General features: G+C 51.9%; 1 protein-coding gene across 2 annotated transcripts in view; it reads right to left on the bottom strand.

The window, feature by feature from the left end:
- Window positions 1-27,483, bottom strand: part of FAM193A (family with sequence similarity 193 member A) — a 154,982-nt gene that overhangs the window by 40,767 nt on the left and 86,732 nt on the right. For both annotated transcript variants that reach the window (XM_070067973.1, XM_051836727.2), the window contains exons 6-13: window positions 21,510-21,634; window positions 19,911-20,058; window positions 14,376-14,453; window positions 13,083-13,195; window positions 12,761-13,003; window positions 10,645-10,798; window positions 10,349-10,525; window positions 1,095-1,346 (exon numbers count right to left, since the gene is read on the bottom strand). In XM_070067973.1, the coding sequence (XP_069924074.1) occupies window positions 1,095-1,346; window positions 10,349-10,525; window positions 10,645-10,798; window positions 12,761-13,003; window positions 13,083-13,195; window positions 14,376-14,453; window positions 19,911-20,058; window positions 21,510-21,634 (1,290 nt within the window). The remainder of the gene's footprint in view (window positions 1-1,094; window positions 1,347-10,348; window positions 10,526-10,644; window positions 10,799-12,760; window positions 13,004-13,082; window positions 13,196-14,375; window positions 14,454-19,910; window positions 20,059-21,509; window positions 21,635-27,483) is intronic.

Genomic DNA, 27,483 nt, shown 5'->3' with positions numbered 1-27,483 from the left:
AGTGAAGAGCTAGGCCCCGAGGATGTGACACATCCACCCAGAGGCAGACCAGCTGCTCATGGATGAATGTCCCACCTGAGCAACATTCAACTCAGAGAGAGAAAGCATGAGCTTGGGTGGCTGTCAAGTACCTACTGTTTAAAGACTTATCTGAACGGCAGAGTGACAGAAAGAACATGCGCGTGTAGACACACACACACACACACACACACACACACACACACACAGTCCTGGCTGCTCTGCTTCTGATCCAGCTCTCTGCTAATGCACCTGGGAAGGCAGCAGAAGACGGCCCTGGTGCCTGGGGCCCTACTACCTACAGGGGTAGGAGGCCCAGATGGAGTTCTTGGCTCCTAGCTTCAGCCTAGCCCAGATCTGGCTATTCTGGCCATTCGGGGAGTCGGTCAATGGATGGGAGACATCTCTCTCTTTCCCGCTCTCTCTTTTGCTCTGCCTTTCAATTACATAATAAGCCTTTATTAATACCTAAGGAGGCAACACTATCTAAAATACAAAGAACAAAAGCAACGTAAAAACTTCACTGGAAAATCTAAGATACTAAATACATGCACCATGTTCTCAAGAAACCACAGAAAGTCAGCCATCTTCCACAGCCTCAGCCCTTGTCCAGAACAGGCCCTGAGCACACTGGTTCTGGCAGCCCTGGCCCCAGGCTCCGGCCTGCAGAGTATGGCCATTTTCTGAGGTCTCATTCGGGGTTTCTCCTTGAGCCTCGTGCTTTGCATACTACGAAGCACAATCGTTTCAGACCTTGCAGAGCCTGGCCACCACCAGCAGACTCACGCTATGTTCACATTATTTTACTCAGCACACTAAGGCCCCAGAGGCCTTGAGCAGGTAACCCGAGCCCCACGGAAGCATCTGCAAGTCTAACCTGCCAGCAAGACCAGCTGAAAAGCTCCCTGTGCTCCCGTAAATCCTGCATGAACAAGCCACAGGCTTCACGACTGCTCTGACAGCTGTGAAGTTCAAAGTCACAAGTGCTTGAACAATGGTGGAAACAACACTGCAGATCCTCCTCTGAGAGCACATGCTACCCTATGCTGTCTCTCCACCTCAGCTCCCCAACTTACCTTACTGTGTGTGAAGGGGGGTGCTGTATACAGGGTGGGGTGGATGAGGGGGCGTGGCAGGTGTGGCACCGTGTGCAGCGGCACATGTCCGTGGATATGGGGGTACAGGTGCAGCGCAGGGTGCGTAGGCTTCTCTGGGCTCAGGAACTGATGGCCAGGGGGGAGGGCTCCAGCTGTCACTGCTGATGCCGGCAGTCCGGAAGCTTCTTGCTTACAAACGTGGCACTCACAAGTGTTTGCAGCTTGCTCAGTCTAAAGAAAAAGGGGGGGGGGGGGGGAATAACTGATTATTTAGATTTTTCCAAACAATTACAAAGTAAATACAAAAGTACAGGGCTTGTCAGCTGCCCTGAGCGGAACAGGGCCCTTGTGCGAGGGAAGGAGGGGCCGCACGATGCCTGCCGGGACAGAAGAGCACACCTTGTGCTCAGGGGCCAGCTCGGGATCTGTGTCCGGTGCCTCACTGCACAGGGACAAGGGAACTAGTCTAGATGATGAGGGAGGAGAGGGTGCCGGGACCAAGAAGAGCAGAACCACGGGATGGCTCTGCGGCTGGATCCTGCTGCTTAATGAAAAGTCCCGCAAGATTCTCTAGAACGAGGCCGAGAGGTGGGACTTTCAACTAACACAAAGTGACCAGCTTAGTGCTCCTTTCCCTCAGAGCAAATATCAAACTGAACGCAGCCGTCACCCACAACCATTTCAAAAGCTCTAGAATAATCAGTCAAGTGAAAGTATTCAGAGGATGGGGTTTAAAATGCAAGGTTCAAATAAAAGACTCAAAGACAAATTTTAGACTGAAAGACGTAAGAAGGTTCAAAGTAGGGGCCAGCGCTGTAGCGCAGTGGGTTAATGCCCTGGCCTAAAGCGCTGGCATCCCATATGGGCGCCGGTTCAAGACCCGGCTGCTCCACTTCTGATCCAGCTCTCTGCTATGGCCTGGGAAAGCAGTAGAGGATGGCCCAAGTCCTTGGGCCCCTGCACCCATATGGGAGACCCAGAGGAAGAAGCTCCTGGCTCTTGGCTTCGGATCGGCACAGCTCCGGCCATTGTGGCCAAGTGGAGAGTGAACCATCAGATGGAAGACCTCTCTCTCTCTCTCTCTCTCTCTCTCTCTGTGTAACTCTGAATTTCAAATAAATAAAATAAACCTTAAAAAAAAGAAAGTAAAAAGATGGTAAAAAAAAAAAAAACATTAATATAACAACCCAAGAAGCTGGAGTGGCCACAGTAATAAACAGTTCATAATGACAGGTCAGTAAGCTGGGGACACGTAAGAACAGCGTGTACATACAAGTCAACAGCACCACCACTAATGAAGGAACAAGAACTGGCAGACTGACAGGAGACATAACCCAACTCAACCACTGTACTACAAGATTTCCATGTGCTTCTCTCAGGGACTGAGGGCAGCCAGAGTATGAGCTGTGATCTGATTATCCGTGTTCTTACAAATCCACAGCCCAACCTCCAAGGTGACAGCATCAGGAGGTGGGGTCTTTGGGAGGCCCCTCCCAGCTGAGACCCCAGCAAGCTGACAGCACACAGGGACACTGCCGGTGCCTTCATCTCAGACCTGCCAGCCTCCAGAAGTTAAGCGGAACGTGTGCTGGTGGGAAGCCACACACTGCGGTGTGAGTGGACGAAGATGGTACACAAGACGTGAACAATGCCACCAACTCGACCAAACTGTCAAGTGCTACATGACAAGAGCAGAATATAGGCCCGCGCCGCGGCTCACTAGGCTAACCCTCCGCCTGCGGCACTGGCACACGGGGTTCTAGTCCTGGTTGGGGCACTGGATTCTGTCCCAGTTGCTCCTCTTCCAGTCCAGCTCTCTGCTGTGGCCCAGGAGTGCATTGGAGGATGGCCCAGGTGCTTGGGCCCTGGACCCACATGGGAGACCAGGAGGAAGCACCTGGCTCCTGGCTTCTGATCAGCACAGTACACCGGCCATAGCAGCCATCTGGGGGGTGAACCAACGGAAGGAAGACCTTTCTCTCTGTCTCTCTCTCTCACTGTCTAACTCTGCCTGTCAAAAATAAATAAATAAATTTTAAAAAAGAGCAGAATATAAACTGTCTTCAAGTAGACATGGGACATTATCTAGGACAGACCACAGGTCAGGCCAAAAAGCAGGTTCTAGTAAATTCAAAAGATCTAAAATCAGGGCTGGTGCTGTGGCGCAGTGGGTTAATGCCCTGGCCTGAAGCGCCGGCATCCCACATGGGTGCCAGTTCTAGTCCTGACTGGTCTGCTTCCAATCCAGCTCTCTGCTATGGCCTGGGCAAACAGTAGAAGATGGCCCAAGTCCTTGGGCCCCTGCACCCGCTTGGGAGACCAGGAAGAAGCTCCTGGCTCCTGGCTTTGGATCAGCTCAGCTCTGGCCATTGCAGCCATCTGGGGAGTGAACCATCAGACGAAAGACCTCTCTGTCTCTCTGCCACTCCTCTCTCTAACTCTGACTTTCAAATAAATAAATAAATCTTTTTTAAAAAAAGAAAGATCTAAAACCAATAATCTAGGTGTTAAAGAAGAGCAAAGCAAAATCAAAGAACACCAAAAGAATTAAAATAAATATCAGGACAGAAATAAATAAAAAAAAAAAAAAAGAAAATTAAAAAATCTCAAATCTGGTTGTCTAAAAGACCAAGAACTACCAAATCTTTGACACCAGTGATGAGGGGATTAAACAGAAATGACAAAATTATGCAAATCCGTAATAAATATCACCACAAACCCTACAGAACTGAAAGCACTACAAAAGGCTATAATAACTTCAGGGAAACAAATAGACAACTGAGGAGAAATAAGTGAAGTCTCAGAGAAAGTTACTATTAAATTAACTCAATAAGAAATAGAAAAATCTGAATAGACCAATTACAAATAAATGAAAACTTTTCTTTTTAAAAAGATTTATTTATTTAAAAGTCAGAGACAGAGAGAGAAAGGAAGACAGACAGAGAGGGAGATCCTCCGTCTACTGGTTCACTCCCCAAATGGCTATGACAGCCAGGCTGAAGCTCCATCCGGGTCTCCCACGTGGGTGCGGGGCCCAAGCACTTGGGCATCTCCCACTGCTTTACCCAGGCATAGCAGGGAGCTGGATCACAGTGGAGCAGCTGGACATGAACCAACATCCACAGGGGATGCCAGTGTCTTTACCCGCTTTACCACCCCCACCAGTACCAGTAAACAAAAACCTGAATAAGCAAGCACTAATCTTCCCACAGAGAAAAGAATCAAATCCATAGGATTCTGCTGGTGGATTCTTTCAGATAGCTAAGAAACCTCAATCTTAGAAAAACTCCATCAGAAACAAAAGTCGTTAGAAAGATCGCCCAACTCATTCTGTGAGAACAGTATTAATACCCTGATACCAAAGACAGAGACAAATCACAAGGACAGAAAACTACAGATCAATAATAAATTTAAGAAATACCTTCAAGGGCCATCCATCAAGGAAGGAGGTACCTTTCTCTGAAGGGAGGAGAGAACGTCCACTTTGACTATGGCCCTGTCTAAATAAGGTTGGAGTTTGTGAACTCAAGAGGCTTCCAGAGCCTTGGCAGCTCATGACAAGAGCCTCAGGAGATCACTGACGTCATAAATAAGAGTGCCAATTGTTAAATCAACAACGGGAGTCACTGTGCACTTGCTCCCCATGTAGGACCTCTGTCCTTAATGTGTTGTACTATGAGAATTAACGGTAGAACTAGTACTCAAACAGTACTTTATACTTTGTATGACTGTGTGAGTACAAACTGTTGAATTCTTTACTGGTACAGAGTTGACCTTCTTTATATAAAGATAATTTAAAATGAATCTTAATGAAGAATGGGATGGGAGAGGGAGTAGGAGATGGGATGTTTTGCGGGTGGGAGAGTGGTTATGGGGGGAAGAACCGCTATAATCCAAAAGTTGTACTTTTGAAATTTATATTTAATAAAAGTTTTCTATAAAAATATTGAAAATTTTAAAAAGATATGTAAAAATTTATTGATATTACAGTTAAAAATAAGCACATGAAATAAAAGCCTTCCTCCTTCAAAGCAAAAAAAAATACTTTCAAAATACACAGATGAGAAATTAATAAGAACTAAGAGGAACTAAAGGTGATTTAAATAAATGAAAAAGTTCAGAATGTTGATAAGATTGAATTCTGGGGCCGGTGCTATGGTGTAGCAGATCAAACCTCCACCTGCGGGACAGGCATCCTATATGGATGTTGCTTCAAGTCCCGGCTGCTCCACCCGAATCCAAATCCCTGTTAATGGCTTGGGACAGCAGTGGAAGACGGCCCAAGTGCTTGCGCCCCAGCACCCATGTGGGAGATCTGGAGGAAGCTCCTGGCTCCTGGCTTTGGATTGGTGCAGCTCCAGCTGTTGCAGCCAATTGGGGAGTGAACCAGTGAATGGGAGACCTCTCTCTATGCCTCTAATTCTACCTTTCAAATAAATAAATCTATAAAAAAACCTGATAAGTTGATCCTAAAGTTGATATGGGAATGCCAAGGACTCTGAATAGTCTAAGTAATTCTGAAGAAGGCCCAAGCTAGAGACACTCCGCTGAGCCCGATTTCCACATAGCAAAGTCAGGTGCACGGTGGGGGAAAGGCATACAGAGAATTAACAGAATCCAGACACCAACGTTCACACATTCATGGTTCACAGGTTTTCAACCAATGCCTGAGGCAGTTCAGTAGGGGAAAGGATGTTCTTCAAACAAACAGCACCAGGACAACTGGAAATCCATGTGATGTAGAAAGACGAACTCCCAGACCTTAACCAGACACCATAAGCAAATATTGAGCCCAACAGACCACAGACATTAATAAAGAGTTAAGGGGCCGGCACTGTGGTACGGCAGGTAAAGCTACCGCCTTCCTGGCTGCTCCACTCCCAGTTCAGCTCTCTGCTGTGGCCTGGGAAAGCAGCAGAAGATGGTCCAAGTGCTTGGGCCCCTGCACCGACATGGGAGACCCGGAAGAAGCTCCTGGCTTCAGCCTGGACCATCTCTGGTTGTTGTGGCCATTCTGGAGTGAATCATTGATTGAAAAATGCCCCCTCCCCTCCCTGCCCCCGTAACTCTGCCTTTCAAATAAATATTAAAAAACAAAAAAACCTAAAAACTAAAAGAGGTGTCGCCTAGCAGTTAAGGTGTTTGCGTCTGTACCAGAGTTCAGTTGGTTCCATTCCTGGCTGCATCTTCTGACTGCCAACTTCCTGCCAATGCCACCTCCAGGAGGCACAGCGATGGCTCCAGCTAACTGGGTCCCTGCCACCTAGCTAGGAGGCCTGGAGGGCATTCCCAGTCCCAGCTCTTGCGAGTGTGAAGCAGCAGATGGCAACTCTGTGTCTCTAAACTAAAATTAAACACACACATACACACACACACACACATCACATACCACGAGTAAATATTGCAAAATGCGTATGTGATACAGGACTATAGAAAACCCTTATTACCCAATAATCAGAAGAGGAAACAAACAGAAATCTATGAAAAGACGGTCAATTTTACCCATAAAGAGGGAGAGGAAACCGTAAACGACAAAGGGTCACCACTCACGTGTGGAGGCTGGCAAGAATCCTACACCTGTGACAACTCTGTCGGAATCTCGGGAAGATCACATGGCATCCTCAGCCCTACTCAAGGTGCCCTGCCCAGGACCCCCCCGCCGAAGACCAGTGCCAGGACGCATCTGCTGACATGCACACGTCCGCTGCATACGGCGGCTCAGTGAGTCTTTTGTAATAGCCAAGAGGGAAGGGGGACAACACAAGTGCCCATCCACAGGGGACTAAAAAGAAAAGCTGCACAGTGGAAACGTGGCAGCAAGCAGAGGAGAACGAGGAAGGGACGCGACACAGGGACAAGGCCTGTCGGGATGCACTGCGAAGTGGGAAGCAGGGCACAGAACAGGGGGACGGCGTACGGCCTATCACAAGACAGACGCAAGAGAAGAACACACATCTGCACTGATGCACTCAGTAAGTAAGCCTGCTTATCTACCGGCACGCGACTAAGTACTGCGGTGCTGGGCAGCCTGCACGCACAGCTGTATCTGGAGGTGGCAACAGGACTGCTCCACTGTCTGAAGCATATACTCGTGTTGCCTAATAAAATGCATTAATCAGTCAAGCATCTTGACCTTCAACTGTTCTCACTCTCATTTGAAAACCATTTAGGGAGAAGTGAAATTGACACTGTGAGAAGCAAAGACTTGACCAGCCCTTGTCCTATCGAGGAACAGTTTATCTTTTTTTTTTTCTTTTCACTATTTTCTTTTTCTGCTTAATACCATTGGTTGAACTCTTTACTTAACACAGAATTATTCATAGGTGTTTAAATCTAATTGAAAATTGATCCCTTTAAAAAATAAGGGTGGGAATAAGAGAGGGAGGATATGTACAATCTGGCACACGCTCCCAGACTTACCCCTAAGGGTAAAGCTAAAAACTTGCATGACACTCCAAATCCCATTAAGCTGGGTGGTACTAACATGTTAAAGTGATCATTTTAAGTGTGTAACTGATCATATAGATAGGAATAAGTGGCAAAGGGATCACATAAATAAGATCAAGTGTCTGCTAATAACGATAGAAATTTAAAAAAAGAGAGAGAACAATCCAACATGGGAAGCAGGCCACACAGCAGACTCATAGAAGGACAAATGGCATAAACAGCACTCTGACCTCAGAAACAGCCCTTAAGGCATTCAGATCTGGCTAAAAAGCCCATGAGAGCATTTCAGGCATGGAAAGCTGAGACACTGTGGCAAAACTGTCCTCCATGAAAGATCTCTGTGAGTGAGACCCCAGTGGAAAGAAGGGGCCATCAAGGAAGGAGGTACCTTTCTCTGAAGGGAGGAGAGAACTTCCACTCTGATTATGGCCTTGTCTAAACACTGGTGGAGTTTGTGAGCTCAAGAGGCTTCTATAGCCTTGGCAGCTCATGACAAGAGCCTCATAAATAGGAGTGTCAATTGTTTAATCAAAAACAGGAGTCACTGTGCACTTACTCCCCATGTAGGACCTCTGTCCTTAATGAATTGTACTATGAGAATTAACAGTAACATTAGTCTTCAAACTGTACTTTATACTTTGTGTGGGTGAAAACTGTTAAAATCTTTACTTAGTATAGAGTTGGTCTTCTGTAAATAAAGATAATTAAAAATCAATCTTGGGGCCGGCACTGTGGTGCAGCTCTGGCCGTTGCGGCCATCTAGGGAGTGAACCACAAGATGGAAGACCTCTCTGTCTCTTTCTGTAACTCTGTCTTTCAAATAAACAAACAGACAGACAAATAGATAAATGGAAGGAAGGAAGGAAGGAAGGAAGGAAGGAAGGAAGGGAGGGAGGGAGGGAGGGAGGGAGGGAGGGAGGGAGGGAGGGAGGGAGGGAGGGAGGGAGGGAGGGAGGAGGGAGGGATCTTAATGTTAAGAATGGGATGGGAAGGGAGTAGGAGGTGGGATGGGAGTGGGGGTGGGAGAGTGGGTATGGGGGGAGAGACACTGTAACTATGAAATCTTTATTTATTAAATAAAACCTTTCTTTAAAACAAATACCATTTACAGGGGCTAGCGCTGTGGCACAGTGGGCAGACCCACTGCCTGTGATGCTCACATCCCATGTGGGTGCCAGTTCGAGTCCTGGCTGCTCCACTTCTGTTCCAGCTCCCAGCTGGAGGAGACTCCTGGCTCAAGGCTTCAACCTTGCACAGCTCTGGTGGTTTCAGCCATCCGGGGAGTGAACCAGCAGATGGAGGAACTGTCTTTGTCTCTCTCTAATTCTTTCAAATAGATAAATCTTTTTTTTTTTTTTTTTTTTTGACAGGCAGAGTGGACAGTGAGAGAGAGAGACAGAGAGAAAGGTCTTCCTTTGCCGTTGGTTCACCCTCCAATGGCTGCCGTGGCCGGCGCACCACGCCTATCCGAAGGCAGGAGCCAGGTGCTTCTCCTGGTCTCCCATGGGGTGCAGGGCCCAAGCACTTGGGCCATCCTCCACTGCACTCCTGGGCCACAGCAGAGAGCTGGCCTGGAAGAGGGGCAACCAGGAAAGAATCTGGTGCCCCGACCGGGACTAGAACCCGGTGTGCTGGCGCCGCAAGGCGGAGGATTAGCCTAGTGAGCTGCGGCGCTGGCCAAATAAATAAATCTTATAAATAAAACCACCACCACCAAAAAAACCCTGCTTGCTAAGCAACTATCACAAAACCGATTCTCTAAGAAAAAGATAAGTTTGGTTAATATTAAAAGAGATACTAGGGCCAGCAGTATGCCACAGCGGGTAAGGCCACGACTGCTTACAGTGCAGGCATCCCATTTAGGCGCTGGTTTGAGACTCAGCTGTTCCACTTCCAATCCAGCTCTCAGCGATGGCCTAGGAAAGCAGCAGAAGATGGCCCAAGGCCTTGGGCTCCTGCACCCACGTGGGAGACCTGGAAGAAGCTCCTGGCTCCTGGGTTTGGATGGGCCCAGCTCCAGCCGTTGCTGTCATTTGGGGAGTAAACCAGCAGATGGAAGCTCTCTCTCTGCCTCTGTTAACTCCGTCTTTTCAAATACATAAATAAATCTTAAACACACACACACAAAACCAGAATACTGAACAGGAAAAACAAAGACCTTTTATTATTAAACCAAACCTCTTAACCTTCCGCTATTTTATTTAAAAAACTCTCTTCTTGCTTCTACACAGACAAAATACTACATAACATCTAAATAAATATATAAAGGGCTGTGGGTTGTTGTAGATAAAGACTGCTGATTATAGATTCAAGCAAGAGAAACAGGTTAAAATGAAGGCTTAAAAAAAAAAGATGTATGTATTTATTTGAAAGCCAGAATGTCAGAGACAGAAGAAAAGACAGAGGTCTTCCATCTGCTTGTTCACTCCCCAAATGGCTGCCACAGCCAGGGCTGTGCCAGACAGAACCCAGGAGCTTCATTCAGGTCTCCCCAGTGGGTGGCAGGGACCCAAGCACATCAGCTGTCTGCTGCTTTCCCGGAGCACTGGCAGGAACAAGGACTCAAACCAGGCACTCCAATTTGGGATGTGGGCACCCCAAGTGGTGGCTTAACTCACTGTGCCACACACCTGCTCCACGGCTGTTTATAAATCTGCCTTCAATCTCTTTAGTTTTAATCAGGAATGACTTGAATACTTTCTTTAATTAGTCATGTTCAATATTTACAGAAAATAAACGCAGAGAAAGACTTGGTGAAACAGAAAACATGAAAATGGAAATCTCACCTGCTGCGCTGGGTAAGACGGGGGTGGACTGTCCACTTTGCTCTCCTCTTTCCTGGGGCTATTTCCTAGCGCCCCGTCTTCCTGCGGGGCCCCGGGCGGCTCCCCACTACTCTCTCCATCGGCTTCTTCGTCGTCAGCTTCCGAAGAACTGCTGCTGCTGCTGCTGACCTGAGGGGACTTCAAAGACCTTCTTTTGTAACTCACATTTTCTCAGAACGTAAGCACACAGCATCAAAATCAACATGTGAGACCAGGTATTATGCCGTTTACTGCTGCTCCGGAGGAGCTGCCCCTACCTCATCCTTCAGGGCCATGTTTTCCCCACCACCGTTCAATTCACTGTGGATTCCATTCATGTTGGCCACCACCTCAGTGTCATCGTAGTTACTCAACGGATAAATGTCCGCGAACTTGGCCGACAGCGGAGCCACGTCTTCGTCGTCACTACAGCTGAGACAAGCACACAGGTCACCTGAGCCTCCTCTCTGCCAGGTCACTGTTTCCACTCTGTTATCCTTCCCCGCTACCACTGAACACCTCTTAGTTAGCCCAACACAAGATCAGCATGCATGCTCTTTGGGAAGGTGGGGCAAAGCAGAAAAATAAGGCAGCCAGGAAAACTTAGACAGATGCATTTCCATTTGACTTGAGTGTCCTGGTCTAAATTGTTAGCCACTCCCAAGCAGTCACAATCTTTGATTAAAACTACAGGCATACACAGGTTCTTAGTGTTTGCTTTTATAACCACCAGAATTGCAGAAATAGCCAGCTCAACAAAATGTAAACATCAATCTTTCTGTAACAAGGTCTGCTTTGGTCAAGTGAGTTATGATCTCAATCAAGTACCAGTTTTAGCAAAGTGCCTGAGCTTTCAGGACATTTGCCCACAGAGACCACTTCCAGCATGACGTCCTAGTGGATGGAAAGGGCTGGCACAAGGCCCACGGCTGAGTGAACGCCTCAAGGCATGACCAAACACCCGGGGTCACAGCCCGTCGTCAGTGTCGGCACACACTGAATGGCTTCAAGCAGGCAAAAATCCCAAGACCCGGCCGTCTGGGGCCTCGGGCCACCGGTACTCCTCCTCAGCAGGAGTCAGCACACAGCGGCAGTGTGACCTGGGGCTCGGCAGTGAGACGCACGCGGCACCCGCAGGTAAAGGTGCTCCGCTCCTGGGGCTTGCGATGGAGCCTGTGCCTGTGCCCATGCTCACGCTCAGTCCTCAACTACCACCACCGCCATGACGAGCCGGGGGGAGGGTCTGCGAAGAAGTAACTCAGCTATCCGCTCCATGTGATGACCCTAGCACCGGAGAGAGCTAGCAAGCCCCGTTCTAGGGACTGAAACCACAGCACGCTCGTTGACCCTTGAGAAATGGCACCAAGAAAGAAGACACTGGAGATTTTCAGACGTGGGACCCTGTATTTGGAAGGCACTATTTGTACGTTGCTGGAGGCTCGGAGAGGGTGGGCTCCCGTGACGAGAGGTAAGGGTTCCCACGGCCATGCAGCCGCCAGTGAAGGCACACGAGGTGCCCACAGCTGACGTCGACAGCAAGGACAACGAGCCAGGATGGGACTTTCCAACCCAAACTTTCATTAGACCACACACATTTAACTTGATGTTTCTCATAACTGGATACATGCAGGCTGCAAACCCCTTGGCACTCTTCCCAGCGCCCCTGGGAGAGAGCACAGCTCAATCTTCCAACGAAGCGAGTCTCAAAAGAGCTCAGACCAGTCCTTACTGAGAATTCAAAGAGCCCGAAGGAACACGTCAGAGTGTGGGCAATCCTAGGAGAGGAACACCACGCGCCTGCCAGTCTGAGAAACGTGTGTCCCTCCCGCAGGCAGCTCCTGGGCTCCCAGCACACTGCACACAAGCAGCAGAAACCCACTGCCCTCAGTAACCAGACACGCCACGTGCAGCCCTTCCGAAGCCTCCACAAACAACAGAGCAACAACGCTGAACTCTGAGGCCAGTCACCTACAGCGTGACATGTGACAGCCCCCCTGTGGGGACAGAAAACAGACTTTCAGTCGCTTGCTAAAGTGATCCTCCGGGCTCTTAGCAAGACATGGAACCAGCACGAACACTGGTGGACAACGAGGGGGAGGAGCAGTGGCTGGTCACCCTCCAAGAGAATGCGGAGACGTGAGGCCAGAGCTGGAGACACTTCCCTGCATACCAACATGTTTTTCTTTACTAGTATTTATGAATTCACTACATTTTTTTTCAGGTAATGAAACAGTGTCAAACTGATTTCATGTTTTAGATGCTGCTTAAAACAGTGGAGGGTCCTTTTCCATGAAAAATACTGTAATACCATTAATACTTCCTCAGACAGTACTGTCTGTTTCTCGTTATGGGATCACTTCAATCTCTGAAGCTTCATTCCAAAGCCAAACTTACAACGTTGGTGCAGAGCCATTGTCTGTGAGGATGAGTCTGGGATGCTGCTGAATTGTAATGGGAGAGCTGGAGCCCGACCCTGAGCTTGCTGATGACACGCTGGGTGGGCGCATCTCAGAGAGATAGTCGGGAGCGGAGTCCACTTGGAGGGGCAGCTGGTGAATGTGGATGTCGTCAGTGACGGGGGGGTCCATGATACCACAAGTGAGGATGTGTGAGAGGCTGCAGTCATCACACGCACATCTGATTGGGAATTAAGGACAGTTACCAGAGAGCTCAGGCTGGGCGTCCCGCAGCCGGGCACCCCACGCCCACCGCTCACCTTCTCCGGTAGTTGCAGTTGGGGCAGTCGGGCATGCTCAGCCGCGACGACAGCATGTGCCGCACGGTGTCCGTGAAGCTGTTCTCCCCAGCGACTGCTTTCTTACTAGTTAACTGGAGGAAGTCATCAAATGGTGGCTCAAATGTGCAAGACACTGCCCCTGACCACGGCCCCACTTTTTAGTGACGACAGAGATGGTGGAGTGGCATGCTCATTAGCAGCCAGCAGAGACCACTTCCTCCAGCACGCCAGGGCAGGACACAGAGGCAGGGACTCAGGCCGCAGTGGCTGGGGCTGAGACACGCAAGGGCCCAGGTACTTCAAACCCCCAGACGCTCATCCGCAGCAAACACGCAGTCCTGTGCCCTAACGGCAGACAGCAGGAGGCAGGGCTGCAGTGCACAGCCGACCTGTACCCTCTTGTCTCTGCGTGCCTGAGACTGATGAGCAGAAACCAGCTGGAGGAAGAGAGACTGACTGGAGGAGAGGGGCCAGATCTGAGAGCTTACAGGAAGTGGAAACCGATCTCCCACTGACTGTGAACATCTGGATTTCACCCAGGGGATGGCAGCAGCTGGAAGAGCCATGCAACAGGACAGCACACAGACACCCAGGTACCATCCGTGCACCTGTGGTGCCCACGGGAATGGGAACGGGAGGGAGGGACAGCCAAGGCCAAGGAACTGCAAACTTGTAAGAAAGGCCGAGGGAGGAGAGAAATCGGTCAGACAAGCAGGGGAGGCGGTCTGGCCCACGGATGGGAGGTCCCGGGAAGCAGGCTTGCAGATGCAGCTGAGGGCCCTGAGACCAGTCGTGGATGATCCCCAGCAAACCCTGCTCAACAGAGTAGCAGAGGATGGAGGACAGCCCTGGCTGGGAGGGGCCCCTGGGGAAGAGGAGGGAAGGAGACACGGGCCTGGCAGCAGCCACACTGAAGACAGCACCTGATGCTGTCTGAGCAGGGCCGAGCACCGTCCCTGGTCTCATGCCACAGTCTTCTCCCTCAGAGCGTGAACTGAGGCGGCACGGCCTGCCTCCCCGGTGACCACGGGTACGCAGTGCAACATCACTATGAGGCACCTAGGGCTCTACGGGCTAGCAGAGGTGCCTATGGGGCACGTATGGAAAATTAGGAACTAGGCAGGCAAAATGAGTTTATCTTAAACCCGTCTCTAGTGGTGGTTACTGACACTGGCCCTCAAACGCTCTGCTGGACCACAGCAGTCAGTGGGGGCCCTTCTCTCTGTAAGGAAGGCTGTTTCCTTTAACTGCCCCTCCCGCTGACAACCTTACCTGTTCTTCCAGGAATCTTCTTTGTTTAAAAAGCTCCCAGTCTTCTGTTAACATGCGCTGTTTGGTTTTCATTGTCATCTAGTAAGGAGTTGTAAGCAACAAAACAAAACAACAAAAAAACTTAATACCAGCAACAACTAAACAGGACATTCTCAAAGGCAGATTTTTTAAAAATTATTTATTTATTTATTTTATTTTCTGACAGGCAGAGTGGACAGTGAGAGAGAGAGACAGAGAGAAAGGTCTTCCTTTAGCCATTGGTTCACTCTCCAATGGCCACCGTGGTCGGTGCACCGCGCTGATCCGATGGCAGGAGCCAGGTGCTTCTCCTGGTCTCCCATGGGGTGCAGGGCCCAAGCACTTGGGCCATCCTCCACTGCACTCCCGGGCCACAGCAGAGAGCTGGCCTGGAAGAGGGGCAACCGGGAAAGAATCCGGCGCCCCGACCGGGACTAGAACCCGGTGTGCCGGCGCCGCAAGGCGGAGGATTAGCCTAGTGAGCCGCGGCGCTGGCTGCAGATTTTTTTAAAATGATAAATACAGAAATATCATCTGCGAACAAAGGTAGAATGCCACAAACACACTGACAGGTATTCTGTTTCGGCATCTTACCTGACTTACTCTAAAGCAATCACAAGTCATTTTCTGACCTAGAAACAGTCACCAGGCTGCCCGACGGGAGGGAGGAGCACATCCCGTGAAGGTGGAGAAAGTGCCTCTGACCAAAGGGGAGCAGGAGCGACTGGCCATGAGCACACACACCACCCGTTCACACTCTTCCCCAGCTCTGGGAACACATGCCCATGATGTTTTAACTAAATAACGTAGATGGCTTCCTAATCAAAATCTACTTGGAAATCTGGTTTAAGAAGTAAGAGATGGCCGGCGCCGCGGCTCACTAGGCTAATCCTCTGCCTGCGGTGCCGGCATCCCGGTTTCTAGTCCCGGTTGGGGCGCCGGATTCTGTCCCAGTTGCTTCTCTTCCAGCCCAGCTCTCTGCTGTGGCCAGGGAGGGCAGTGGAGGATGGCCCAAGGGCTTGGGCCCTGCACCTGCATGGGAGACCGGGAGGAAACACCTGGCTCCTGGCTTTGGATCGGTGCAGCGCAGCGGCCATTTGGGGGGTGAACCAACGGAAAGAAGACCTTTCTCTCTGTCTCTCTCACTGTCTAACTGTGCCTGTCAAAAACAAACAAAAAAGAAGTAAGGGAAATGTGAAACAGATGAATAAATGTAAAGTAAATATTTTTACTGAAAAGGTAGCAGATCTATACTGCTTGTTCTTCCTCCTTGCAAAAATCGATCAGGGGACCAGCACTGTGGCATAGTGGATAAGCCGCCGGCTGCATTGTTGACATCCCATATAGGCACTGGTTCGAGTCCCAACTGCTCCACTTCGATCCAGCTCAAGCTAATGTACCTGGGAAAGCAGCAGAGAATGGCCCAAATCCCAAATCGGCACAGCTCTGGCCATTGCAGCCGACTGGGGAGTGAACCAGCAGATGGAAGATCTCTCTTTCTCTCTCTGCCTCTCCTCTCTCTGTGTAACTCTGACTTTCAAATAAAATAAATAAATCTTAAAAAAAAAAAAAAAAACTAGGAAAGCTAGTTTCTCAGTTCATGTAACACAGATAACGGGCAGGAGTTCACTGCACTGCAGTGTCTCATTAGAGCCTTGCTCGGCTCCGGACTCCAGCCTGGCAGGCAGCAGGTCATGGCTGGAGTGACTGGGTCCCTTCACTCTCGTGCAAGACCTGGACTGAACTCCTGGCACCAGCCCCGACTGTGGGGAGGAAGGAGAGCAGTCATACAAATCTGACATCTATCCCAGTTTTCTGTTGTAAAAAAAATAAGCAGAAACAAAAGTAAACTTCTTTAATTTGCTAAAAACATCGAGGTCTGTGAGGGAAACATCAAAGTTCACGGTGAAACCGCCAACACTCCCTGGAGTCAGCACCCAGACCCCAGGGCTGGCATCAGTGCTTCCACGTAGGAGGGTCTGCCTGCAGCACAAAACACGTCCAAATGCTGAAAAGGACGAGAAGAAACCCTGGAAGACGACACCACGTCAGCCACTGAAGCACGGCTGGAGCTGACGAGGGGTGGAGGCGGCACCTGTTCCTAGTCCCAGCAGCAACAGCGCAGCGACCAGTTCCCCCGAAGGTGCCGCTCCTAACAGCCCGCACCTCTGTCAAATGCTGCCTGTGATCTCAGTAAGACACACACAGAAAATGAGCTAATGAGAGAAAGACAAATCATGTTCTTGAATGGAAAGATTCAATACTGGCGCCAGTTTTCCTTATATATGTCTGCAGTTTTGGGGAAAAGAATTTTCACATAGCTAGTCATACGACTATTGCCTAAGTAAAAAGTTATTTCAAATGCGCTAACAGGAAAAGTAACAGATTTTTTTTTTATCTTAGTACAGAATTCAAATTGGGTGTTTGAGAAGTAACATACATAAAAACCACCTTGGGGCAGGCGATTGGCCTGGAGGTTCAGATCCAGCTTGGACACCTACATCCCACATCAGTGCTGGTCTCAGTCCAGCTCCTTGACTGACCCAGCTTGGACACCTACATCCCACATCAGTGCTGGTCTCAGTCCAGCTCCTTGACTCTGGCCCAGCTTGGATACCTACATCCCACATCAGTGCTGGTCTCAGTCCAGCTCCTTGACTCTGGCCCAGCTTGGACACCTACATCCCGCATCAGTGCTGGTCTCAGTCCAGCTCCTTGACTCTGGCCCAGCTTGGACACCTACATCCCACATCAGTGCTGGTCTCAGTCCAGCTCCTTGACTCTGATCCAGCTTTCTGCTAATGTCATAGCAGGTGATGGCACAGAACTTAAGAGTCTGTGTCATCCACAAGGGGAACCCAGATTGGGTTCAGGGCTCTGGTTTCAGCCTGGCCTGTACCGGCTGTATGGGCATTTGGGGAATAATCTAGCAGATGGAATGAGAGCTCTCTCCTTGCCTTTCATATAAAATATAAAAATGCCTAAACCCAAAAAAAAACAATAACCAATCTCTTCCTCTTTGACCTTCTTTCACATACTTTGAGTAAAATTAATTATTTGGGACAGAGCAAATTTGGGTAGCTACTGTAGGCTTCTGTATGTGTCCAGCAATGAAGGGCCTGGCCTAGCTGAGACCTGAGGAGCCTCCTGTCACCCACAGACGTGGCTCAGGCACTGACAACGCAGTTCTGGACACACTGCCTGGCACGGTGCTGGGGAAAGGCCCACCTGCCTTTAGCTAAGTCACCTTAAGTCTATCACTTTCCCGAAATTACCCAAGAGCCACAGGTTACTCACAGCCTCAGAGACAAACATGGACACAAGGTGCTGGGGAAGTCGGAGGTCACTCAGGCGAATGGCACTGACGCCTGAGGGGGAAATGCCAAAGGGAGGGAGGAGGAGGAGTCCAAGTGGAGGAGTTCCCAGACCCTCGGCCTCTAGTGACAGGCCAGCATCCTCTGCGCATGCCAGGCCCAGCACTGCTCACACACACGTGGGCCCGTCTGCATGCTGGCCCACAGCCAAGTGCCTTCCCGGGGGTGCTCTGCAAACCTGGACTAGCAGGAAGCACTGGGCACAGAGGCCATCAGCCCCCATCAGGGATGTGAGTGGCGTGTGGCTCAAACACCTCAGCACAGGAGGGCTCTCAGCCACTCAGTCCAGGCACATCCCACACTCCTCTTCTGTGTCAGCCTACCACACGAGCCCAGTCCTGTGGGGACGCCTCCCCTACAGAATGTCCTCACGACTCCTGCCAGTGTCCTGATACCATGCCCTGCAGCTGGCTGGGTCAAGCTGAACATCTCCTTCACAGTGGTCACACCTCAGGTGCTCAGAGGAGCTGCCTCAAGTCTCTTATGCCCCCCTGCCTGGCAGGGTCCAGTCTGGTCAGGGATGCCCAGAGGACAGACAGCCCAGTTATCACCACGCTGAACCCAGGGCCTTCCACGTGCTCTGTCCCTTGACTTCAGATCTCTATGGATGCAGCAGGACTCAGCTTCTCCATGTGCACGTCGACCAGTGCCACCAGTCCTAACCGAGATGCGCCCTGGGCCAACAGCAAACAGCGTCTGGTGCAGCCTGGGTGTGCTGCACGCCCCACAGGGACCTCACCGCGCATGCTCGCCCTGCAGGGCCTCAGGCAGCGCACCGGGCTTGCTGCAGTCACAAGCACCCACGCCGACGGTGCCTCACTCCTCTCCCAGGGCAGTAACCTTGCTGAGGATGGACTGAGGGCCGCAGCCCTCGTGAAGACAGGCAGGGTCCCACGGGGGCGAGTTTCCATGACTTTCTCTTTAGCTGACGCTGGCAGGATGGAGACTCCGCGGTCACTCGGGTAGAGATGCGTTCCCCACGGCAGGAGCTCTCTGGGAGCTGAGCCCTCCGCACTCTTCGCTGGTCCCTGCCTGAGCTCAGCAGCGCTCGCGCCGGCGCGCCCGTCTCCACTGCCGACCTCAAAGCTCCTGCCTCGCGCACCTCACTGCCCTCTTCACGGTCACAGGACCGCACCAGCTTCCTTCTACCATGTGCGTGGCGTCCAAGCTTCCCTTTCTTCCTACGGTCTTTTCTTTTTTACAGACAACTCGTGACCCAATATCACTGTAAACCAGAGATCTCACAGCCTCTCCAACCTCCTTGCTCTCCGTAACCCCAGGGCTCGGATGCCGCAGGGATCGTCTCTGTAGGCAGCCCACTAACCGGGCTTGCACGATTCATACACAAGGAACTATTTATCACAGTTCTAAGAATGGCACACGCAACATCCGAGTTATAAAATGACACACGGGTGGGAGCCTGAACGCCAGGAGAGGCCTGAGGACTCGTGGGCAAATCTGCCCTGTGGACTGGCCTCACCTGCCACTGCAGGGTCCTCTCTGGGGCTCAAGACCCCAAGACCCTGTTACTGCCACACCCGAGGACATGGCATGCTGAGGCCACCACTTTCTGGACAGATGCTACAGCTGCCTGCCCCTAGCCCAGGCCCCTCAGAGACCAGAACAGGCAGCTCCTGAAGCTGGGCTGCTGTCTCGGAGGTGGCAGAGAGGGGCGGCTCCCTGGACATGCAAGGCTTCACGAGCGGAGGCTGCACAGGTGCTCCTGCAGCTGGTGGTGCTGCACTGTCCATCAGCCGCCTCTCGCAAGCCCTGCACATCCTGAGCCTGCTCCATTCTGTCCTGTACCCACAGCGGCCGACCAGAATCCCTGTCAGTGACAAGCTACAGCTTCAGACAAAGTGTGTGCTTGCAAACACATGACCTAGGGATACAGTCACTTTGAAGACATCACAAAACAAGTTCTCCCCAGCCCTGCCAGGGCCACGGCAACGCACAGGACACACAGCATGGGCAGTAGCCTGCATGACAGTGGGCGTGTCCCACCTGGGAAGGACCTAACCAACCACTGCCACCACATCACAAGCACCCCCAGGCAATGGCCATCTGCGGCACCAGAGCGTCCGTCCCCTCTGGACAGTCAGTGGCTGACGTACAGTTTACTGGACCTGCAGCTGGCACTCACCTGCTCATCCACGTAGGCATCAATCCTCTTCTGGCACTCCAGCCACTCCTCTGCCACCCTGCGCAGCTCCTCCTCGGAGCGCTGGTACCTCTGTAACAAGGTGCTGTACGTGTCCTCACTGCAGGTGTCGTGCGTGGTGGTTCCTAGCCTGGGAGGAAGGACGCCTTGTAGCAAAAGCAAGAGCTAAGGGTTCTGAGCCAGACCCAGAGGTGCCTCCTGCTGCTGCTGCCCCCTCCCAGGGCTGAAAGGGGTGCACAGCACAGCACAGCACCACGGCACTGCTGCGAGAGCTACCAGTCAGCTGTGCCTTTCAAATAAAGATAGGTTTTTTAAAGAAAAGCATTTTCTTAGTTCCTAAACATGTCAATATGTGAACTAAAATAATCGGAATAAAGACATCTTGATCAGGGTTATCCAGAATCAAAGACAACATTTATAGCAAATCTAGAGTAAAAAGATTATGTGCAAGGTTAGAAAGTACCATAATTCACATGAAGCACCAGAAACTACCCATAGGGAATCACTTAAATACACCACGGTTCACCTACACAAAAAGATACTAGGGAACCAGGCACAGGTCACAAATTCCACAATCATGTCCATTCACACTCGTATGTACTATTCATATATGTATATGTATGCACACATGTACATGCTTTGAAATGAAAGTATGCCCAGTGTCAGGCAAACATGAGTAAGCACCATGCTTCAACATGTGTTATGTGTGGATACAGGAAAAAAAACTGTTAAGAAACACTCAATTATTTACAGTATCTACTCTGTTTTCAGAAATATATTTGTAATGACAATCTAGCAATTTTATAAGAAAAGCAAACAACACAGCTGTTCTAAAATCAAAATCTCTTCATGGGCAGAAGCGGAGGCAGTGGCTGCCTCTCCTCTGACCTCCTTTCCCCTTGCAGGGTCACCTGCAAAAACTGTAACTAAAAACTGTAACTACTGTGTGGAAGGGAGTGTGCCCCACTGCTCAGGCAGGGCTCAGAACCTCCCCCTGCAGTGTGGAAGGGAGTGTGCCCCACTGCTCAGGCAGGGCTCAGAACCTCCCCCTGCAGAGCTGTGGCAGCTCACACTGTCTCTGCAGGCGACCACTCTGCTGAGTGATGCCAGTGACTCAGGGCACCCCCCAGCCTGCTGCATCTTCTCACTGGCCCAGCACTCGGCACGCTTGGCCTGGTGAAAGCTGAGACCACCAGGGGCTCAGAACACACGGGTGAACAAGGATGCAGACAGGGTCCGGAGTACCAAGGGGACACGGAAGAGAGCTGCCAATGTGCGTCAAGTCCCTAAGAGCCGTGGCCTGGGAGCTCCTGGGCACCTTCAGACCTTTGTCCTCCACCCTCCTCCCACCCCCGCCTGTCAAGAGCCACAGCACAAACCCACCACTGCCCCTCAAGCTGAGTGTGGCGTACTGTCCAGGCAAAGCACGGCATTTACCTTCCTCTTATTTATGGGAATGTTAATCCTTTTCCATCAGTGTACACTGGAAAGCTGCACTGCGTGCCCCCTCAGGTTTTCGCCCCCGGCCTGTTACTCCCCCCCCCCCGAGAACTCCGCGTGGCCGCGGGCTCAGCCTGATACCTGATCTGGGACAGCAGCGCCGGCAAGTTGCTCTGCAGAAGCGGCTCGGAAAAGACGAGATTTTCAAACAGGTGCTTGTTGTGCAGTTCCCAGGTAACCTGGAACTTCTTCAGATGTTCATTTTCCTAATACAAAAGGAAAAGATAAATACGAGATGTAGTAAATTGATGCAGACTCAAAATTCCCAGCCAGCCTCTCTAGCTACACTCCTCCACACAGGCCCAGAGGGCGGCCACACCACAGGTCCCAGAGCACACATGGAGCCTGAGCCCTGATGACAGGCCCTTCAGCCTCCGCTCCCTTCCAGGTAATCCACACACGCGAGAGACGGGACGCGCGGGGACGGCCGCAGCATCTGATGGTCGTCTTGCAATCAGGCTGTCAGGTGTAGGGGAAGCCATGCTATTCAAACAGCTGAAATGCATACAAATTCCTTGATGGCAAAGAACAGTAATTTCCTTGTTTATTTTAAGAAATCTCCCGGCCAGCGCCGCAGCTCACTAGGCTAATCCTCTGCCTACGGCGCCAGCACCCTGGGTTCTAGTCCCGGTTGGGGCGCCGGATTCTGTCCCGGTTGCTCTTCTTCTAGTCCAGCTCTCTGCTGTGGCCCGGGAGTGCAGTGGAGGATGGCCCAAGTGCTTGGGTCCTGCACCCCATGGGAGACCAGGAGGAGGCACCTGGCTCCGGATCGGCGCAGCGCGCCGGCCATCGTGGCCATTTGGGGGGTGAACCAATGGAAGGAAGACCTTTTTTCTCTCTCTCCCTCCCTCACTGTCTAACTCTGCCTATCCAAAAAAAAAAGAAACAAAAACAACAACAAAAACCTCCCGTTCTGGGGCTGGTGCTGTGGTATAGTGGATGAAACTGCTGCCTGCATTGCTGGCATACCATATGGGCACCGGTTCAAGTCTCAGCTGCTTTACTTCCAAGCCAGCTCTCTGCTGTGGCCTGAGAAAGCAGCAGCAGATGACCCAAGTCCTTGGGTCCCTGCACCTACATGGGAGACCTGGAAGAAGCTCCAGGATCCTGGCTTAGGATCGGCCCTGCTCAGGCCACTGTGGCCATTTCAGCAGTGAACCAATGATGGAAGACCTTTCTCTCTCTCTGTAACTCTGCCTTTCAAATAAAGAAATACATCTAAAAAAAAAAAAAAGAAAGAAAGAAAGGAAAGGAAGGGAAGGAGGGAGAAAAAAAGGGAAGGGAAGAGAGGAAGAGAGAAAGAGAGGAAAGGAAGAGAGGGCGGGACCTCCCATCCTGGAAGATGTAGTGATGCCCTGGCAAGGGGAAGGTCTTTCTCCTTCCTATAAATGCGGATAATACTGTGAAACCATTCTGGGAGGACCCAGGCTTCACCAAGGGTGCCGTCCAGAGAAGAGCACTGTCTCAGGGCAAGATCAGGGAGCTGATGGCACCTCCGCCTCTCCTTGGTGTGCTCTCACAGGTGACAGTCTTGCTACAGCGATGTGCACCGAGCCCGTGCTCCTGCCTGTGAGCTCCACGTGTGTAGCTGTGCTGGGGTTGTGGGACATCTCGGTCAACGCTCCTGACTCACACACGGACAGCTCTGGGAACTGTGACTACGAATCAGAATGTGTCTCCTCGGACGAGGCTGCTCAGTCACTGCAACTGGTGGGCTGCTCACGTTCACAGCTCAGTCAAGCCGAATGGACAGTTCGTCAATGAATCACACAGAACACCCGTAACTCTGTCACCTGATAACCAAGGCGGCAGAGGGGCAGAGAGAACAAGTCACAGTCATAAATTTCTGCTCCTGGAAACAAACAGGCAGAGAAGATGCAGAGAGCACACCAGCGACCCTGCAGGACGCTAAGCAGCCTGGGTTTGCTAGGCTCAGCAGTGACTGCGCGACATTGCAGAAAACCTCACACCTTCACTTGTGAATATTTCGAGTGCTTTTCCCGTTCTCCTCCCAGATGTGAACCCATCACTGCTTCCCAGGAAGCACCTCCCACAGCCTCAGGAGACCAGGGCGTGGCAACTCCTGAAGTCGGCCCAGGCCCGGAATGCCACCCTGCTAGGCACGAAGATGTTTACAGTAACACGTGTCTTAGCTTCAGCCAGGTCTACACTGCACAGGCCCTGTGCACGCGGCGGGTCACAAAGCTGCATGGTCACAAACACCTGCTACAGCGCTCCTCAGGCAGCAGGAGAGGGGCCCACAGGTGCGTTTCCCAGCAGAGGCCCATTTCTGGGTGCCGTTCTTTCTATCTGATGCAGTCAGAAGAGCAGGGGCTGGGGTGGCCACAGGGAGCCAGGCAGGGCCAGCAGGGAAGGAGCTGGCAGAGTTCACACAGCAAGCAGCCCTGCTGCTGTGAAGGTAAGTGACACTGTCTGTGGCTCCTCCCAAGATCTGAACTTTCAAGAAAAAGCCAGAAATGTGGAAAACTGCATCTGCCACTGTGCTTTGTGCCGAGGTCGGCGTTGACACCGACACGTCATTTCTCAATACCAAACGATGAGATGTGTCAGATGAGGCAGAGCTGCACCATTCAGGGGAGAGTCTAAACGACCCACACAGCATGCTGGACCTTCACGCAGGAGAGCAGGATCCACTCCAAAGGGGGCCAGCCCAGCAGAGGACTGGGACTCAGATCCCAGCTGCAACCCTCGGGACACTCCGAAGCTGTCATCTGGTTTCCAAGGCCACAGTGACCGCAGAAGGCTCCTGATACAGCCCGGCTCTTTCAGCTGTCTCTGTGTGGGACCAGGATGTCCTCAGTAACTTCAACCCAGACCACCTGTGACAGCAGGCTCAACACAGACGCACACAGACCACCTGAGACAGCAGGCTCAACACAGACGCACACAGACCACCTGAGACAGCAGGCTCAACACAGACGCACACAGACCACCTGAGACAGCAGGCTCAACACAGACGCACACAGACCACCTGAGACAGCAGGCTCAACACAGACGCACACAGACCACCTGTGACAACAGGCTCCACACAGACCACCTGTGACACAGACGCACACAGACCACCTGAGACAGCAGGCTCAACACAGACCACCTGAGACAGCAGGCTCCACACAGACACACACAGACCACCTGTGACACAGACGCACACAGACGCACACAGACCACCTGAGACAGCAGGCTCAACACAGACGCACACAGACCACCTGTGACACAGACGCACACAGACGCACACAGACCACCTGAGACAGCAGGCTCCACACAGACGCACACAGACCACCTGAGACAGCAGGCTTAACACAGACACACACAGACCACCTGAGACAGCAGGCTCAACACAGACGCACACAGACCACCTGAGACAGCAGGCTCAACACAGACGCACACAGACCACCTGAGACAGCAGGCTCCACACAGACGCACACAGACCACCTGAGACAGCAGGCTCCACACAGATGCACACAGACCACCTGAGACAGCAGGCTCAACACAGACGCACACAGACCACCTGAGACAGCAGGCTCAACACAGACGCACACAGACCACCTGAGACAGCAGGCTCAACACAGACGCACACAGACCACCTGAGACAGCAGGCTCAACACAGACGCACACAGACCACCTGTGACACAGACGCACACAGACCACCTGTGACAGCAGGCTTAACACAGACACACACAGACCACCTGTGACACAGACGCACACAGACCACCTGAGACAGCAGGCTCAACACAGACCACCTGAGACAGCAGGCTCCACACAGACACACAGACCACCTGTGACACAGACGCACACAGACGCACACAGACCACCTGAGACAGCAGGCTCAACACAGACACACACAGACCACCTGTGACAGCAGGCTCCACACAGACACACACAGACCACCTGAGACAGCAGGCTCCACACAGACGCACACAGACCACCTGAGACAGCAGGCTTAACAAAGACACACACAGACCACCTGAGACAGCAGGCTCAACAAAGACGCACACAGACCACCTGAGACAGCAGGCTCAACACAGACGCACACAGACCACCTGAGACAGCAGGCTCCACACAGACGCACACAGACCACCTGAGACAGCAGGCTCCACACAGACGCACACAGACCACCTGAGACAGCAGGCTCAACACAGACGCACACAGACCACCTGAGACAGCAGGCTCAACACAGACGCACACAGACCACCTGAGACAGCAGGCTCAACACAGACGCACACAGACCACCTGAGACAGCAGGCTCCACACAGACGCACACAGACCACCTGAGACAGCAGGCTCAACACAGACGCACACAGACCACCTGTGACAACAGGCTCCACACAGACCACCTGTGACAACAGGCTCCACACAGACCACCTGTGACACAGACGCACACAGACCACCTGAGACAGCAGGCTCAACACAGACGCACACAGACCACCTGTGACAACAGGCTCCACACAGACCACCTGTGACAACAGGCTCCACACAGACCACCTGTGACACAGACGCACACAGACCACCTGAGACAGCAGGCTCAACACAGACCACCTGAGACAGCAGGCTCCACACAGACACACACAGACCACCTGTGACACAGACGCACACAGACGCACACAGACCACCTGAGACAGCAGGCTCAACACAGACACAGACCACCTGTGACACAGACGCACACAGACGCACACAGACCACCTGAGACAGCAGGCTCCACACAGACGCACACAGACCACCTGAGACAGCAGGCTTAACACAGACACACACAGACCACCTGAGACAGCAGGCTCAACACAGACGCACACAGACCACCTGAGACAGCAGGCTCAACACAGACGCACACAGACCACCTGAGACAGCAGGCTCCACACAGACGCACACAGACCACCTGAGACAGCAGGCTCCACACAGACGCACACAGACCACCTGAGACAGCAGGCTCAACACAGACGCACACAGACCACCTGAGACAGCAGGCTCCACACAGACGCACACAGACCACCTGAGACAGCAGGCTCCACACAGACGCACACAGACCACCTGAGACAGCAGGCTCAACACAGACGCACACAGACCACCTGAGACAGCAGGCTCAACACAGACGCACACAGACCACCTGAGACAGCAGGCTCAACACAGACGCACACAGACCACCTGAGACAGCAGGCTCAACACAGACGCACACAGACCACCTGAGACAGCAGGCTCAACACAGACGCACACAGACCACCTGTGACAACAGGCTCCACACAGACCACCTGTGACAACAGGCTCCACACAGACCACCTGTGACACAGACGCACACAGACCACCTGAGACAGCAGGCTCAACACAGACCACCTGAGACAGCAGGCTCCACACAGACACACACAGACCACCTGTGACACAGACGCACACAGACGCACACAGACCACCTGAGACAGCAGGCTCAACACAGACACAGACCACCTGTGACACAGACGCACACAGACGCACACAGACCACCTGAGACAGCAGGCTCCACACAGACGCACACAGACCACCTGAGACAGCAGGCTTAACACAGACACACACAGACCACCTGAGACAGCAGGCTCAACACAGACGCACACAGACCACCTGAGACAGCAGGCTCAACACAGACGCACACAGACCACCTGAGACAGCAGGCTCCACACAGACGCACACAGACCACCTGAGACAGCAGGCTCCACACAGACGCACACAGACCACCTGAGACAGCAGGCTCAACACAGACGCACACAGACCACCTGAGACAGCAGGCTCAACACAGACGCACACAGACCACCTGAGACAGCAGGCTCCACACAGACGCACACAGACCACCTGAGACAGCAGGCTCAACACAGACGCACACAGACCACCTGAGACAGCAGGCTCAACACAGACGCACACAGACCACCTGAGACAGCAGGCTCAACACAGACGCACACAGACCACCTGAGACAGCAGGCTCAACACAGACGCACACAGACCACCTGAGACAGCAGGCTCAACACAGACGCACACAGACCACCTGTGACAACAGGCTCCACACAGACCACCTGTGACAACA

Source organism: Oryctolagus cuniculus, chromosome 2 (genome assembly GCF_964237555.1).
Source record: "Oryctolagus cuniculus chromosome 2, mOryCun1.1, whole genome shotgun sequence".
NCBI classification, from domain to species: domain Eukaryota; kingdom Metazoa; phylum Chordata; class Mammalia; order Lagomorpha; family Leporidae; genus Oryctolagus; species Oryctolagus cuniculus.
Note: the sequence above shows the minus strand (reverse complement) of the source record. Positions and strands in the feature narration are given on the sequence as shown.